The sequence below is a fragment of the Schistocerca serialis genome, chromosome 3 (assembly GCF_023864345.2).
Source record: "Schistocerca serialis cubense isolate TAMUIC-IGC-003099 chromosome 3, iqSchSeri2.2, whole genome shotgun sequence".
In the NCBI taxonomy this organism is placed as follows: domain Eukaryota; kingdom Metazoa; phylum Arthropoda; class Insecta; order Orthoptera; family Acrididae; genus Schistocerca; species Schistocerca serialis.
The window spans coordinates 374,002,433-374,020,134 of NC_064640.1; the positions used below are offsets into that span (position 1 = coordinate 374,002,433).

At 41.1% G+C, this 17,702-nt stretch overlaps 1 protein-coding gene across 1 annotated transcript in view; it reads right to left on the reverse strand.

The window, feature by feature from the left end:
- LOC126470871 (protein tyrosine phosphatase domain-containing protein 1-like) overlaps positions 1 to 17,702 on the reverse strand; it is a 560,875-nt gene that overhangs the window by 325,945 nt on the left and 217,228 nt on the right. Inside the window, exon 2 of the mRNA XM_050098887.1 lies at positions 3,887 to 3,967. Coding sequence (XP_049954844.1) covers positions 3,887 to 3,967 — 81 coding nt within the window. The remainder of the gene's footprint in view (positions 1 to 3,886; positions 3,968 to 17,702) is intronic.

The window sequence follows — 17,702 nt, forward strand, 5'->3', positions numbered from 1 at the left end:
GCTCTTACCCTGCTCAACCCTTCTATTCTATTCTTTTAGCAGTTCCAGCACGTCGCCCATCCACTGCCTGCCCCTGATTAGGTATACCAGTTGAGCTCCAGCTAGCTTCTCTTTGTCATTTTTTCCATCTTCCCTCTTGTCTCTCCCAGACAACATCCCCCCCCCCTTAGTTACGTCTTCTTCCCTGGATCCGGATGGATCCCTTCCGGCGTCTGGAAACCTTGATCATTCCAATGGTGCCCCATTGTTTGTTCTGTAAGAATTTACAGGAGTTTTGGGATGTTATTGCTTTTTTACATCAATGGCTCTAGATCCGCCAATCATGTGGGATATGCTTTCACATTCCCTGTTGGCAAAGAACACCATCTCCTTCCTGCCACATATGACGTGTTTACTCCAGAAGTGATGGCCATTTATCAAGTACTTTACTTTATTGAATAGTCATTCCTCCCCCTAGTTTTATTATGTATGGGCTTCATGAGTGGCCTTCAGTCTGTCGACTGGGTTTCTTCCTGCCTCCCTCTGGTCTTTACATCCACGACCTTCTCACTGATCTTGAACATGCTGCTTGTTTGGTTGATTTCCTTTGGGTTCAAATGGTTCAAATGGCTCTGAGCACTATGGGACTTAACATCTATGGTCATCAGTCCCCTAGAACTTAGAACTACTTAAACCTAACTAACCTAAGGACATAACACAACACCCAGTCATCACGAGGCAGGATTTCCTTTGGGTTCCCGGCCTTCTGGGTGTCCGGGGTAATGAGCTTTCCCATTGTCTGACTGGGATGGTAGCCACCTACCCCTCCACCCTCCATAACCTTCCTGGGGGCAGATTTGCAGCTTCAAATCAAATTCGTTTTCGCTAAGTCATGGGCAGACCCTTTGGGTGCCACCCCTCTGTCTAATAAACTCTCTGCAAATATGGGAACTCCCGCCAAGTGGCATTCTTCATTCCGCCTCTCCTGACGGCATTCTGCCATCCTCTGCCGTCTTTGCATTGGCAATATGAGGATGACCCACTGTTTTTTACTCTGTAATGAACCACCCACACTTTGTAGTTGCAGGACCCTCCTCACACCCACCCATTTTTGCTGGACTGTCCCAACCCCTTGGCCTTTTACACCAAATACACCCTCCCACTCTCCTTGTCATGGGTGTTAGCGGAAGACCCTACGATCCTCGTGTAGTTACGTCCATCCTTCGTTTTCTTCGAAAAAAGTGGTTGGTCCTCCATGATTTAAGTTCCTGAATGTCCGAAACTGGAGTTCCTCGGTTAGCATTGGCTTTGGTCTGGGATGCCTTTGGCCTTGCCTCCACACCAGCCAGGTTTCTTTTGGGATCTGATATGAGTGTTTCGTGCCTTCTGCAGCAACGTTTATACTGACTGGAAGAACAGTCTCTGAAAAGAGCCCTTGCGTAAATTTCACACAGTTAGCTATATTTTTACTGCCTCTGGTTTAACATAGCCCTGGCTCGTTTAGAGGGCCAAGCAGTGTTCAGTCTGACGTCAATGTAGGAAGTCACATCCTATATTGTTAGAGAACCCGCAAAGTCTCTGCTTCAAGATTTCTACTCGTTCTAAAACCCACTAAAAATGGAAACGTGTTTATATGACCATTTAAATTCAAATTTATCCGTATCATAGTTCCTAAAACATTTGAAATGCCTCCTGAAATCATCTGTATATATGCCCAATGTGACAATCTGAGACACGATAAATCAGCTCATAATCAGAATGAACAACAGCAAGTAGTGAATAATATGTAATCAACCATGAGACTAGGATTATAACCTTTGTAGCTATAAAAATGACGAAGGAATAATGGTGCTGGAACCTTATTTTGCATGTTGACTGACACGCAATTGAAGTAGGTTAGCTGCAAATGGGCAAGGAACTGTGGTGGCAAGAGACTCTACATAGGTAGTTTGATAATAAAACAAGTCTTAGACCAAAAACACCTGCCTGCTGCATCGGTCAAGAAGCAGCCACAATTTTCAGTCCACCCTTGCTGTCTCACCTGTCTTGCGAGACTTATGGATTCCTTGTTTCATTATTGTGGAGCAGAACCAGAAAATACAATACTTCAAGAGAAAAAGTGTGGTGATTAAAACACTGGACTAGCATTCACGAGGACCGTAGGATAAATCTCTGTTTGACCGTGTATACAGTGTGCCGAAAAAACAACTTACAATAAGATTAGAACAAAGTATTGAACATCGAATCCAACAAAATTTTTTCGGGTGGGGTTTCAAGTACTCTGAACAGAAGATTAGAAGAGAAACGTTTCATGTATGGGAAGTATGTGCAAGAGCCCCACGGCTTACGTCCAAAGAGATAGGAGAACTATCAGTGAACCGCTGAATGAGCAGTCATCCAAAATTTTATATATCAAAACAGCTATGGGACATGCGATGAATCGTCTTTGTTCAAACGGACCATTATCAAATTACAGGGATAAGCTTCATGGCTATCTGTTAACCGCCGACAAACGTCAATTGAAATTGGAACAGTGGATACACAAAAAGCTGATGCAAAACAGTTCGTCAGTAGGCAAACAGCACGATACACACATTTGTAATTTACATCGATATCTACAAGCTGATTTAGCTAAATGGGGAAAAATTGCAGGAAACAGTCCCTGAGAGAATAAGGAGCAAAAGTGGTCATAGGGCAGTAAATGTATTTCAAGGAAGGTATGACCACTTGAAAGTGGGGATGAAACATCTTTGACAGTGGCCCTCGTATCAGCACCAGGCAGGTGTCCCACAAGCATGGGGTAAGCCAAATGACCATCTGGAACATTATCCAAGACTACTGCCACTACCAGAATCACTTACAACGCGTGCAGGCACTTGAACCTAGAGGGTTCCCTCAGCGATGACGGTTTTGTGGCTGGTTCGTCTCACAGGCCACCACATTACTGGGATTTCTGTCACCAATTCTATTCGCAGACGAGGTCACCTTTCCAAGGGGCGGTATCACCCGCTATAACAACAAGCACTTGTGGGCTACGCAAATTCCTTATGATACGGTGGTAGAGAATCATCAGCACCAGTTCAGCCTTAATATGTGGGCGGGGATTATTGGCGACCGCCTCCTGGGACAAGTCATCTTTCCGCAACGCCTCACAGGCAATGCATATCCGCACTTTCTGCAGCTGACCCTAATTCTCCTGCTGGAAGACGTACCTTTGCTGGTACGATAGTTGATGTGGCTACTACATGATTGTGCTACAGTTCACTGCCCTTTTGAGTGCGGAGTTAAAACACTAGTACAGCCAGAACATTCCCATTTGCGTGGTATGTTCTCATGTGTACCATCAATAACTGAAACCAACACTGTCAAAGATCTTTCATCTCCAACTTCTAGTGGGTGTACATACCTCCCTTGGAACTCATAGCCGGCCATATGCCCTTACCCTGTCAAGGATCTTTTCCTGCAGTTCGTCCACATTCAGTAAAATCATCCTACCCTGTATATTTTGCAGGACACTTCTCAGTGTGTGGTGGAGTTAACTTCTGATACCACCATGATTTCCCACCCACACCTCTCTCCCACTCACCCCTCCCTGTTCCAGCACAAGTGATGAGTAGGAAGAACGACTGTCGGTAAGTTCCTCATGAGCTCGAATTTTTGTGAATTTTTCAGCATCGGAAAATTCATTTCGGTATCATATTCAAGAAAGCACCGCAATTCACAGATATGCTTTTCTGTCAGATAGATATCGCAATGAAGGTCCTTCAGTAGTCAGGTCGAGTCCTGAAGATGAAGCTGTGCTTTCAATTCAGCAATAAGTAATAAAATAAGATATAAATTCAATTGGTAGATATTAATATTAAAATACTTTAAATTTAGAGTGAATTTGATTATATCATGCACATACCTCTGAAACTGTTGTATGAGGTTCTTCTGCGTGATGAGGTACGTGCTGGGACGGGCACAAGCGAGAATGTCGTCCGTCACCCTGCAGACAAAATCAACGATGTAAGTAAGCGGAGCCTGGGCCAGCAGTTGCGCAACGCTTCTCAGCTATTCTGTTGGGCATGTGCTGAGAGGTCCATACAGGGCACCTTCTCTATTCATGGGGTGCCGTGGCGTGATGGGGCGATGATGGTGCGCTTGCGTGATCTGCTCATCCAACGACTAGTTCATTTATTCAAGCAATCGCAAACATTTCACTCACGAAGCCTGCCACAGATCCCTGTGTAAGTGAATCAATACGTAAGAAACGATTCGTAGTCCAGAAACCAAAATAAACGATATCAGAATCTTGTGTCACTGTTTGTAATGTAATGTACTAGTAGAACAGTTTTTGCTTGTTAGCTGTGTACGCACTGGTACGCACTCAGTGACCACAGTGTGCCGGCCGGAGTGGCCGTGCGGTTCTGGGCGCTACAGTCTGGAACCGAGCGACCGCTACGGACGCAGGTTCGAATCCTGCATCGCACATGGATGTGTGTGATGTCCTTAGGTTAGTTAGGTTTAATTAGTTCTAAGTTCTAGGCGACTGATGACCTCAGAAGTTAAGTCGCATAGTGCTCAGAGCCATTTGAACCACTTGAACCACAGTGTGTCTAAACATTTCACTGAATGATTTATAACGCTGTAAAAGAACATGAACAGTTACAAGCACTGTTCATCTGGCCTGTCCAATAGTTTTGTAAAAAAAAAAATTTAAAAAATGAGTATTTAGAAGCACTTGCTTCTCATGCGATGCTCAATTTCGGTGCATTGAATGGTATGTGCCAAGTTATGTCAGCATCAGCATTTATGAACAATCTACGATCAAAGCAGCGTTAATCTTGTGGAGTTACTGCACGCGTAAAATAGACGCCAATATGCGTTAGACAAGATATAGATGGTTCAAATGGCTCTGAGCACTATGGGACTCAACTGCTGAGGTCATTAGTCTCCTATAACTTAAAACTAGTTAAACCTAACTAACCTAAGGACATCACAAACATCCATGCCCGAGGCAGGATTCGAACCTCCGACCGTAGAGGTCTTGCGGTTCCAGACTGCAGAGCCTTTAACCGCACGGCCACTTCGGCCGGCCAAGATATAGAACTCGGTCTTTTTTCCTGCTGAGTCCGCAGCTCGTGGTCGAGCGGTAGCGTTCTCGCTTCCCACGCCCGGGTTCCCGGGTTCGATTCCCGGTGGGGTCAGGGATTTTCTCTGCCTCGTTATAACTGGGTGTTGTGTGAGGTCCTTAGGTTAGTTAGGTTTAAGTAGTTCTAAGTTCTAGGGGACTAATGACCATAGATGTTAAGTCCCATAGTGCTGAGAGCCATTTGAACCATTTTTTCCTGCTGAACTGTTAGGACGCTAAGTGTGAGGGTAAAAGTGAGTACTGGAGTAAGCAGCTATGTTACGGAAATGTATGTGCTCCACAGGAAACGAACACGAGAGCTATTAGATATTGTCTGTATTCGTTATTGAGTAACGACCATGTCACGAGACTCTCATTGCAGTTCCGTTACTGCCTGAAACGTTTCATTAATCGCATGTTTTTTCTTCTCCGCGCGAAGTTCGTGCCATTCTTTCAATTCGTTACCCTCAGCGGTCTTCGAATGATGGAAACATTTCGTTATTCGTATATCTGCTTCCCCATACGTAATTTGTGCCGATTCGGTAGTTTTCCAGTTCCTCCGACTGCTTATTCTCAGTGGACCAATTCGGTAGTGACACGGAGTAATAAATACACTTTCTCACTTGCTACGTTTTCTTCCGCGTATGCTGTTCGTGTCCATGTCGGGCCGAATCGGCAGTATTCGTGTCTCCAATTCCTTACTATCGGATACGTTTCACCCGTGTCCTGTGACTTCAAACGTCGTGCACGATCGATGGACGGCGTGAATGACTTGTCCATGAACAATATATGTTTCACAATAATTGAGGCATTGACATGGGAAAGATCGTAACTCAAAACAAATCATTTTTCATATTTATTATGGAAAAGGTAGTTAAAACATGTCGACAGGGGCATAGAAGTAGCAGAATCTCAAAGTAGTGAGCGGATGCGTTCTTACAATCGACGTAAGGTGGCAGTTGAAGTAACATCACATGATATGGCATGGATATGGGAGTAAGTCAACAAACCACCGAGTTGTTAGCGTGTACTCTGTGACAAATTGTTCATTACTGTTTTATTGATTCGCTGGTAATGTTACAAGGAAACCTGTTCCTTGAAAACTGGTAACTCGTATTTTCCGTTTGCGATGAAATTTACAGTGCGTGGTAACACCTAGTTTTGTGTTTTATTATGACCTAACCGATTCGCATACTAACTTTGTGCAAGCTACTTGTAAATGTAAACACAACTGCCATAGTCTTGAAGAGAAGCACATACGGAAGCTGCGTTCAGAGTTTTGGAGCCAAAATTATATAATTGAATATAATTTTCTTTTTCGTTTAATCAGCACGTTTCAGATAAAATAAAGAAGGTTGCAGTAATAACAACGATCCTGCCTTGAGCAGAAGACAAAATATCTGTCACTGATTCTGACTGTGTGTTGTGACAACTGGGGTGGCTAAAATGAATATCGGATGATTCTAATGGATTTAATCTACGCAGTGGTAAACGGTGTGGTTGATAATATCAGTTTGAAGTTTCTCGTGTCGGGCCATGCGTACATGCTTTGTGAGCGAGATTTCGGCATAATAGAGAAGAGAAAGGTTTCACAACCAAAGACTACTGACGAAATAGCTGAGGCGATTAGAGAAGCAAAAAATGTACAACTATTCAATGTTGTAAGGATGATGGAAGAAGATTTCTATGATTTCGACTCGGTATGCGATACAGTATTGCATACAGCACCAGTGAAGATCAGTTCTGCTTCTTGTATTAGAACTGTAAGGGATAACCAGCCCATCATAGACATAAAGATTCGTTCAGTGAATTGGAACCGTGGAGGGAGCACAACATTTTGGAAAAGGATAAATCTGTTAAGAACATCTTTGCAATTCGTTCTCTACCACCAGTTGGACGAAGGCCCATCATTAGTGATGCTAAAAAAGAAAGACCTCCTGGCTATGTTGGACTACGTGGACATCAAATACATGCATTTCACCGCAGTCTTTCTTATTTCTGTCATAGATATGACAGCTTGCTGTGAAAGTTTTTTTTAAGTTAATTTGGAGTTTTTGTAACCAATTTGTGTACACAACTTCGTATTTCGTAGTGTCAACCTTGTTTTTCGCTTCTCCTGTCAAATTGGCTGTTCATGACTTTCTCCCTTCCCCACGTCAACACCTCAGTCAGATCTATGTATGTTTCTTACATAGTGTTCATTTCGATCGTTGTTATATTATTCATATGAGTTCACTTTAAAGCTGCCCTCACACGGGACGTGTTTCTCATAGTGAGGTACGTCAGACGTGATTTGTATTGTGGTTGCTGAACGCTTAGGCCGGTATTACATTATCATATATCTTTGACAAAGATTTTATCAAAGATATGATCAAATATTCGTCAAATTTGTTTGACGAAGACATTTGACGTCGCGCTAAAAGGGGATATTACACTGTCGTCATATTTTTCATCAAATTTCAAGATGGCGGACAACAACCTCTTATTCTGCGTGCAGTAGGTAGAACCACAATTGCACTGTGTGTGTATTTGGAAGAAAAGCGGCGGAAAAAAAGGAAACATACTTGGATGAAGCCATAGGTATTACGTCGAGATAGTAAAAGCATTCAGCAAAATGTGTTACGAGAGCTGCTAATGGAGGACGTAAATTACTTACGAATGGGTGAGAGTGTATTTCAGTATTTGCTCAGTAAAGTGGCTTCTCGTATTACAAAAGGGAATACTCTTTTGAGAAATGCTTTACGTGCAGAAGACAAGCAAACTATGACACTGGGATTTCTTGACACAGGAGAGAGCTACTCTAGTTTACAACACAGCACTCGAATATAGCATTGCACGTTAACCAAAATAATTCCAGAAAGGTGTGAAGCGATTTATAAAGCTCTAAACGGGCAATATGTGAATGTAAATAAATGTTTAGTACACTATATGGGCAATAAGAACTATTTTTAATTTTGAATTAGTGATCCAACAGCTACAAAATTAATAAAAAGTACGAACAAATGAAGCGCCTTTTAACTTCTGGCATCTAGAGTTCAAGGATAAACAAAGTAGGATGGAAAGCTAAGAAAGAATTTTTTATTTTCTATTCTCTATTCCGGTTCGCTGAAAAGGTGCCTGGATGTTTCCAGATGTAGAGGTGGATGGCTGTAGCTTTGACTGTGGAAATGAAGTCGTCTGCAGCATATTCCACTTGCCCATCAACACACAATTAATAGCATGCACTGTGTCCCTTGCTCACTCCCAGCCATGTCGAGGCAAGTTTATTAAAAATATTTAAAAAAAGGGTCGAAGGAATACACCAAATTTTAAGCCATATTTACAAACACACAACAGAGACGTCAAATAGCTGTAGCGATACTAGCGCTCCAAGCGGTTACATTTCACATTGCAGTGAACAGAAGACAAAACACTTTTGTGATCACATCTACGGAGTGGCCCTAGATTTGATCATATTTATTTGACGACAGGAGACATTTGACAAAGTTCCCTATTACACCATCAAATTTCTTTGACATAAATATTTGACATATCAGCTTCGACAAACAAATTTGATAGTGTAATACCGGCCTTAGTAACGAGCAGGAGCATCACATGGAACATGATCCTCATTCTGTGATTTACGATAGGAGCGCTTTCTAGCGGCAGTTGTCGGCTGTATCTGGCTCGCATATCACACACTGTGTTTACGAAAATAACGTGCGTAAAATTGTAATGTTACCTCTGCCAAAACGCACATTTCCTGCCTTGGCCATACGCTAGCCATGTTGTTCTGTCTGTAGAATATATAAATAATAACTTCAACAGCCAGAAAAATGATATAAGGCAAGAAGTAAAGCTCCACATCCAGAGAGTAAGGATTTTTGAACTTCCATAACACGTAGTGTGATACAAATTTACAGCAGTCTTGCACGAATGATACAATTATTTCATCATTATTACTTTTTAAATAACCCTAAACTCATTCTTATTAGATCACGTTTTCTATTCAGTAGCAGAATTTTTCGAACATGTGAAATACAAGACTTAAGTAATCTCCTACTGCACGTAGTGGAAGCTCTCTTGTAAGGCTAAAAAAAAATCATTCATTTACTGCAATATTACTCTTAAATTTTCTGCACATTGTGTGTGTGTGTGTGTGTGTGTGTGTGTGTGTGTGTGTATGTGTGTGTTCCAGTTCCTTCGCCTACTTATTCTCAACGGTCCAATTCGGTAGTGACATGGAGTCCCTGGTGGATCTGGTCTGTTGGTCAGGTGACACCCAATGACTAGTCCACGTTCGAAAACATGATCTCTCTTGACCGATCCATTCAGATGTTATGGCTTCTCTACTGACAATACAATACTCCCCGCCTTCTTTTATGGCCTGTAGTGGTCAATTCTGCGCTACATAGGGGGTCCGGATAGTTTTTGTCAGACAGGGTAAATAGGATACACACTGTAATGGCATATTCGAAATCCACGCCCGTGTCATAGACGTCTCCGCTTTACAAGGCAACGACTTTACGCGAGTTTATGGAGCCTGATAGGCGCCACTGAAGCGCAAGGCGATCGTAATTTGTAAACATAAAAAACGAAGGGGCAAAATATAACGGTAGGTATCTGTCATAGTGAATGTCGAGTTCGTTCTCGCGTTGCATTAGCTATTCGTTCTGCCACACACATCATTTGTAACTGAATATGTTGTGACGCTGCCACATTAATCTTTCCTCGCTGTAGTATTCTGCGTTATTTTGACAGCATGTTGCAGGGAGAGCGGACTAGGGTGCTGGTGGAAGTACAGGCTGACCCAGTTTCTTAATGGGACACGCCGAGTAGCGCCACACTTCGCGGCTGTGATGCTGGAGTAATTAAAGCTACGGGTTTTCTTTTCAAAGATTGCTGGCCATCCCTAGCAAGGTACATTGCCAGTATAAAATGTAATTAAAAAGCAGTGCCTGTGAACTGAGCGCTCAGTTTATATGGGGAGGTGGACTGGGAATATAAATTCTGCGCGTGTCACACTCTCTCTCTCTCTCTGCCTATCTATCTCTCTCTCTCTCTCTCACACACACACACACACACACACACACACACACACACACAGAGAGAGAGAGAGAGAGAGAGAGAGCGAGAGAGAGAGAGAGAGAAATGCTTAGTTTCTTCCTTTCCTGTGTACATATAGTTAAGAACTGTTGACAAACGAAAATTCATACTATAGTAGGAAGCTAGCGGAGAAAGACAATTCTCCTGTCGGTAGAAACATGCAGGTAAATACACACTTGAGCCTGTACCCAGTACATATTTATTGAGCAACTTGTTTGATTTATACTTGGTACTTCGATACAGGTCCTGAATGATACAGGCACTGTCCGATAAAATTACTATTCACGACGGTATCAGGACGATAAAAATTACGCTTATCTGTGCAGGAACCTAGAGTAGATTTACGGCACGACCCAAGACACAACGTTGCTGAAATCAGTCAACAATGGGAGTATTTTTACAACAAGTCTAACCCATTTATTATAGTCTGCCTTCGAAGCGCTTCCACCGATGCTGTGTTTCCACAGTTGGTTATCGGCTGCTGCTGATGAAGCCGATTTAGATTTGCTAAACTCTGTACACTGACTGAGAATTTTGTCTCTGTGTTTAGCGCTATGGACGATGATTTGAAGTTGTTCTATAAAATTTTCGTTATGTTGAGAACTCTGAATGATGCCTAGGAGTAAATGGCACATAGGTCATGATTATGTTCCAGGGAGTGACCATCGCAGCGTCACGTGTCCAGCTCAGTAAACAAAGTGCTAAGAAATATATTTCTATTGATATTACATCTGTTTCTTGGATAAGCATTAATCAAGAATTTAAGGATGTTACTCTGTGTTCAGTCTCAAACGTCTTGTAAGGAGCTTTATAAACAACTGGACATAATGACGTCAGGCATACATTTCATTTATAAAATTTTCTGTTAAAAACCAATCATAATTTAAAACTAATAATACCTCACATGAATGTCAGACTAGAAAAAAGTACTCTATCCATCAGCATTACCATGTCTCAAAAAGAAATATCTCTAGGCATTTATCTGGACAAAAATTATTATGGGTACATACTTGTTTCGCCGGCCGCGGTGGCCGTGCGGTTCTAGGCGCTCCAGTCCGGAGCCGCGCTGCTGCTACGGTCGCAGGTTCGAATCCTGCCTCGGGCATGGATGTGTGTGATGTCTTTAGGTTAGTTAGGTTTAAGTAGTTCTAAGTTCTAGGGGACTGAGGACCACAGCAGTTGCGTCCCATAGTGCTCAGAGCCATTTGAATCATTTGAACATACTTGTTTCTTCCTGCAGCATGTTAATTCTGTGTGTGCGGATAGAGCGCGTCATATTTGTTTTATAGGAAGATATCTATAATAAGTACTGTTGCTTTGCAACTATGATTGATTATAAACAGCCATCATAAGAGAATAAATGTACCTGCATTAGGTTTCAGGGTCTCCTTCTCTCATGATGAACAACGCAAACACGACACCAAACTGTAAACGTGTTAATCATAGTCATCTGCCTTGGACGGATAAACTTATGGCCCAACACTCACACTTCCAATAGAGAAGAGGCGATTGTGCGAGAAAAAAGAAAATCTTTCCAATTATGCTCCTGAACTACACCTCGGTGTCTCTCAGTCAGCAATCTTTACTTTTATCACTTGCCCAATGCTGAAAGCTATAGCGGATAATGAAAATAATTTAAAAGCAAATTAAAGTAATATGCCTGTGACAACTTCGTTTAATCTGTAAGTTATTTTAAACTAGATATCTTACGTTAAATAGTGTGTGTGTGCATTATCTTGTAATGCTAAACCTACAGTTCTGTTCATACAATAAATCAGCTTAGAACAGGTATAAAAATGGCGAGCGTATTGTCAGCGATTCTCTTGAAAGGTGTATCCGATACATTGTCTTTGTGACTGGATATACTGCTTTCGTAACTCATCACACGTTCCACATCATAACATATTGTCATGATAAGATCCATGGGAAAAAGAACAAAACTAAAGAAAACCAAACGAAATCGACAGTTCTGTAGATGATATTTGTCTGGCTAACAGCCCGTGCTCCTCAACTAAATTTTTACATCGGAAACTGATATTTCAGTACAAGAGTAGAAAAACGAAAAACAGACAAAATTTTGTGAAACCCTAGCGTGAAAGTTTTAAATCCAAATGGAGAGCATTTAATTAATGTCACCGTCCTAAATGAGTAAAAACTAACGAAAACTATGTTCTGGACTCTACATCGACATGGACACACTGAAAATCACATTTAAATGCCTGACAGAGTGTTCATCGAACCACCTTCACAATAAGTCTCTATTATTCCAATCTCGTACAGCGCGCAGAAAAAACGAACACCTATATCTTTCCGTGTGAGCTCTAATTTCCCTTTTTTTTGTTATGATAACCGTTTCTCCCTATGTAGGTCAGCGTCAACGAAATATTTTCGCATTCGGAGGAGAAAATTGTCAATCGAAATTTCGTGAGAAGATTCCGCATAAACGAAAAACGCCTTTGTATCAATTATGTCCACCCCAAATCCTGAATCATTTTAGTGTCACTCTCTCCCCTAGGTCGCGATAATACAAAATGTGCTGCCCTTGTTTGAACTTTCTCGATGTACTCCGTCAGTCCTATCTGGTAAGGATCTCACCCCGCGCAGCAATATTCTAAAACAGAACGGACAAGCGTAGTGTAGGCAGTCTCTTTAGTAGACCTGTTACATTTTCTAAGTGTCCTGTCAATAAAACGAAGTCTTTGGTTAGCCTTCTCCACAACATTTTCTATGTGTTCCTCGAATTTAAGTTGTTGGTAATTGTAATTCCTTGGTATTTAGTTAAATTTACGGCCTTTAGATTTGACTGATTTACCGTGTAATCGAAGTTTCACGCATTCCTTGTAGCACTTATGCGGATGTCCTCACACTTTTCGTTGTTTAGGGCCGGTTGCCGATTTTTGCACCAACAGATGTCTTATCTAAGTCGGTTTGATCTTCTGATGACTTTATTAGTCGATAATCGATAGCATTATCTGCAAACAACCTAAGACGGCTGCTCAAATTGTCTCCTAAATAGTTTTTATAGAAAGGAACAGCAGCAAAGGGCCTATAGCACTACCTTGTGGAACGCTAGAAATCACTTCTGTTTTCCTCGATGACTTTCCGTCAGTTACTACGAACTGTGACCTCTCTGACAGGAAATTACGAGTCCAGTCACATAACTGACACGATATTCCATATGCACGCAATTGCACTACAAGCCGCTTGTGTGGTACAGTGTCAAAAGCCTTCTGGAAATCTAGAAATACGGAATCAATTTGACATCCCTTATCAGTAGCACTCAACGCTTCGTGTGAGTAAAGGGCTAGTTATGTTCCACAAGAACGATGTTTTCTAAATCCGTAATGACTGTGTGTCAATAGACCGGTCTTTTCGAGGTAATGCATAATGTTCGAATACAATTTACTGTATGTTACAAAATCCTGCTGCATATTGACGTTAATGATATGGGCCTGTAATTGAGTGAATTATTCCTACTACCTTTCTTGAATATTTCTGTGACCTGTGCAACTTTCCAGTCTTTGGGTACGGATCTTTCGTCGAGCGAACAGTTGTATATGATCGTTAAGTATGGAGCTATTGTACGAGGGTTGAATGAAAAGTAATGTCTCCACCTTCGTTAAACCTTCGTTAACTGGGTTTGAATGGGAATATTTTAATAAATCAAACGCATAAATAATCCTTAGAATGTGATCTTTAATTACCACTATTCACTTTTTTAGATAATCACCAGCCAATTGGATACATTTCTGCCAACGATGAACAAGTTTTATGAATCCGTCGCGGAAGAAGTCGACACTGTCTCCGCGTCTTCATCAGAAGCATAATGACGTCCCCGCAGATCGTCTTTTGTTATCGGGAACAGATGGAGGTCAGACGGTGCTAAATCTGGACTGTACGGTGGTGAGATTCAGTCTCTGAAGTTCTACTGTGGTGGCACGTAAAGTGTGTGGTTTGGTATTTTCATGCTGCAGGAAAACATTTCACTTTTCCGATTTTGCCGACTGTGCTTGCTATTTCTCTCTGAGTGATACGACGATCGTCCTGAATCAATCTGTCAACATTTTGCTTGTGACACTCGGTGGTTGCTGTCACAGGACATCCAACTCTTTGTCACGCAGGTCAGATGTTCCCGCCTCAATATCTTTAAGCACACTCGCCCAACGATGCACAGTACTCACATCGACACAATCACCATAAACTGCTTTCATTCTCTGATGAATCTCCTTTGGTGTGACACCTTCTGCTGTCAAGAATTCAATGACTGCACGTTGCTTAAATCGCACTGACCGACCGTTTGCGCAGGGTTCCATACTTTACACTGTAACAACACAACCGTTCAATGCTAAGGCTTCCCATCAACTGGAGCTGCAGAGACGAGGCTACGGAACAAGCCAGGACCTGCCGCATACCAATGCCACCAACTGTTGAAGAGTTACGAAGGTGGACGCATTACTTTCCAGTCAAACCTCGTATCAGGATACTCTGAACTTGTATACAGTCTGGATCGGAAGTCTTGCTTTTGTCAAATGATTTAAGGTGCTTCACTACTTCGAGGATATATTTTCTACGTTACGCGTGTTTGCAGCTGTTCTTGACTCGAATTCTGGAATAATTACGTCGTCTTCTTTGGTGAAGGGATTTCGGAAGGGTGTGTTTAGTTAGGAAATATGTACGTTCACAATGAGCACAAGACGCAGAAGGTGCCTAACAGTATTCTGGTGAATACTAAATTCTCAATACGGACTAAATATGCAAGGGAGCATATGATATCTACTCAAATCATTTTATGAGAAAGACGAAGTAGTGAAGAGAAGATAGGTGGTGTCTCAAGAGCTTCAAGAAAAAAATTTCCTAAAGCGAAAGTGTAAGAACCCTTATTGTAGTAACTCGAAATGTAACATTGACAATAAAAAAACTGTAAGACTTAATTTAAACAACGGAGGGGAGGGCTTAAAAGAGCTGTAGTGAAAGTTGCATGAGAAATATTAGAGCAAAGGAAGAAACGAAGATCCAAAAACGGACGTTAAGTGTGGAATGAAGAACGGCGGAAATCATAAAAAGCAGATGGAGACATTTATGTCACCTATGGATAGAATAGACAATAAAAAGAAATACGCCAGTGGCAAAACAGAGATATAAACACTGAATAGGAAATCGTGGGACAGATACTGAACATTGAACACTGTGTACATGGCGCACACACAAGAGTATATAAGATACAAAGGTTCTGACCCAGATAGAAAATGATCATTCCTTAATCGGTATAATAAAACAGGAAACTTTGTTAAAATATTTTAAAGAACTGTGAGCAAATCATGGTGAGATATGAACTGACTGACACATTGATGACGAAATATCTGTGGATGCAACAACATACGAAGATTGTAATATTAGAAGAAATATTTAAGACCGAAGATTGCATTTAAATATTTATTTGAAGTGATGACCTGTTTAAATGGTACTTTGCTGTTATCTTCGGATCTGCAATAAGACACACACTGCATTTGTAAACTTTTTTTCTATGACAGTAGTAATGAGATACATAAGTATAGTATTTTACATATAGGTAACATACCTCATCTTTTTCAAAATTATGTCTTATATTCTGACAATGTTGAAAATTTAAATTTTGTTCCTACGGCATAAAAATATGTTTACAAATTCAAAGTGTTTCATATCTTATTGCAGATGCAAAGATCACAACCAAATACAGCTGAAACCGGTCATCAACTCAAAATAAACATTTAAATGCGATCTTGGCTCTGAAGTTTTTTTTCAAACATTACAATCTGTAGATCGCCCGCTGATCAGTATGTCTGTAATATATACTATAAGAAGAATTTAAAAAAAAACCCTCAGAACAACTAAAAATAGAAAAGCTCCTAGAGAACATGGAAAAAATACTGAATTAATTAAGTATACATCGCTGGATGTTAAATATAGACTGTTGGACGTACCGAATGTATTTAGAGTGCTAGGGGAATGGATAAAGGTTTTAATACGCCCAACATTAAAAAGAAAGAAAATAGACACAGATGCCAAAACTAGCGTGGAATATATGTACTGAATTCTGCATACAAAATGGAGGAAGATTAGCGTTTAGCCTCGCGTCGACAACGAGGGCATTGGAGACTGAATACAACCTCGGGAAACGTAATCTGTGATGTTCTTTTGAAGGAACCACCTCGGTACTCGCCTTAAATGGTTTAGAAAAATAATCGATGACCTACATTTGGATGCCTGGACGGCGATTTAAACCAACGTCTTCCTGAAAATGCGGCTAGTATCTTACCAGTCCGCCATGTCATTCAACCGGAATACATAATATACGCAAACAGAGTGACAAGAAGATTAAATTCAATAAAGTGAAATTAATTAAAATATTAGACGAATACTATATACAACTCTTGGCTCTTCAAGAAACTACATACGCTGAAGAAGACATTGTAGAATCAGAGGGATGTAAGATTCTCAAAGGAAAGAAGAGTTTAAAACCAATGGGAAAAGGCATACCACATCTAGGAACAGGATTCATCATACACAGAACAATAGTAAGTTCGGTCATAGATTTTTATTCTCCAAGTGAAAGGCTCTCAATTCGTACTCTGCGGTGTGAAAGTAAGTCTCTCACCTTAATAAACAGCCATGCTTCAATAAACGAGGACAATAAAAGCAACTCAGAGAATGTCGAGAGAGTCTGGGAATCACTAGAACGTGCACTGTCAACGTTTCCATTAAATAATGCTAAAATTTTATTAGGGAACTTCAATGCACGTATTAGAAGCGAAAGAAATTTCAGAAAAACTATTCGAGAGTATCCAGGATACAAAAGAAAAAATGAAAATGGGAAAGTATAATAGAAGTACGTAGAGATTTCAACCCTAAATTGTCAACAAATGCCGGCCGCGGTGGTCTAGTGGTTCTAGGCGCGCAGTCCGGAACCGCGGGACTGCTACGGTAGCAGGTTCGAATCCTGCCTCGGGCATGGATGTGTGTGATGTCCTTAGGTTAGTTAGGTTTAATTAGTTCTAAGTTCTAGGCGACTGATGACCTCAGAAGTTAAGTCGCATAGTGCTCAGAGCCATTTGAACCATTTGTCAACAAATTTTAAGAAACTGCTGAGGAAACAGAAAACTTGGAATCATGTAATACTCGTACAAACTTGGAGAATTTCAGATCGACCATTTGGTTATATCTACATCTGCATCTACATAGATACTCCACAAGAACCGTAACGGTGCGTGGCGGAGGGTACGCTGCTATATCCTTTAACAAAAACAAATTATGAGCATACAAGTTATAAATGGTGCAAATATAGAAACAGTTCACTACCTATTGGCAATAAAAATGAAATTTATTCCACGAGAAAGGATTCGAAGGCAGGGGCAAAAGATTCATAAAATTGATACTGAAACTCTGAAAGTGAAGAAAAGGAATTTCAGGGACAGCTAAATAAGGACTCAGAATACTGGGACGAGATTAAAACAAAATTAGTGAAGACAGTCCTTGAAGCAGCATCACT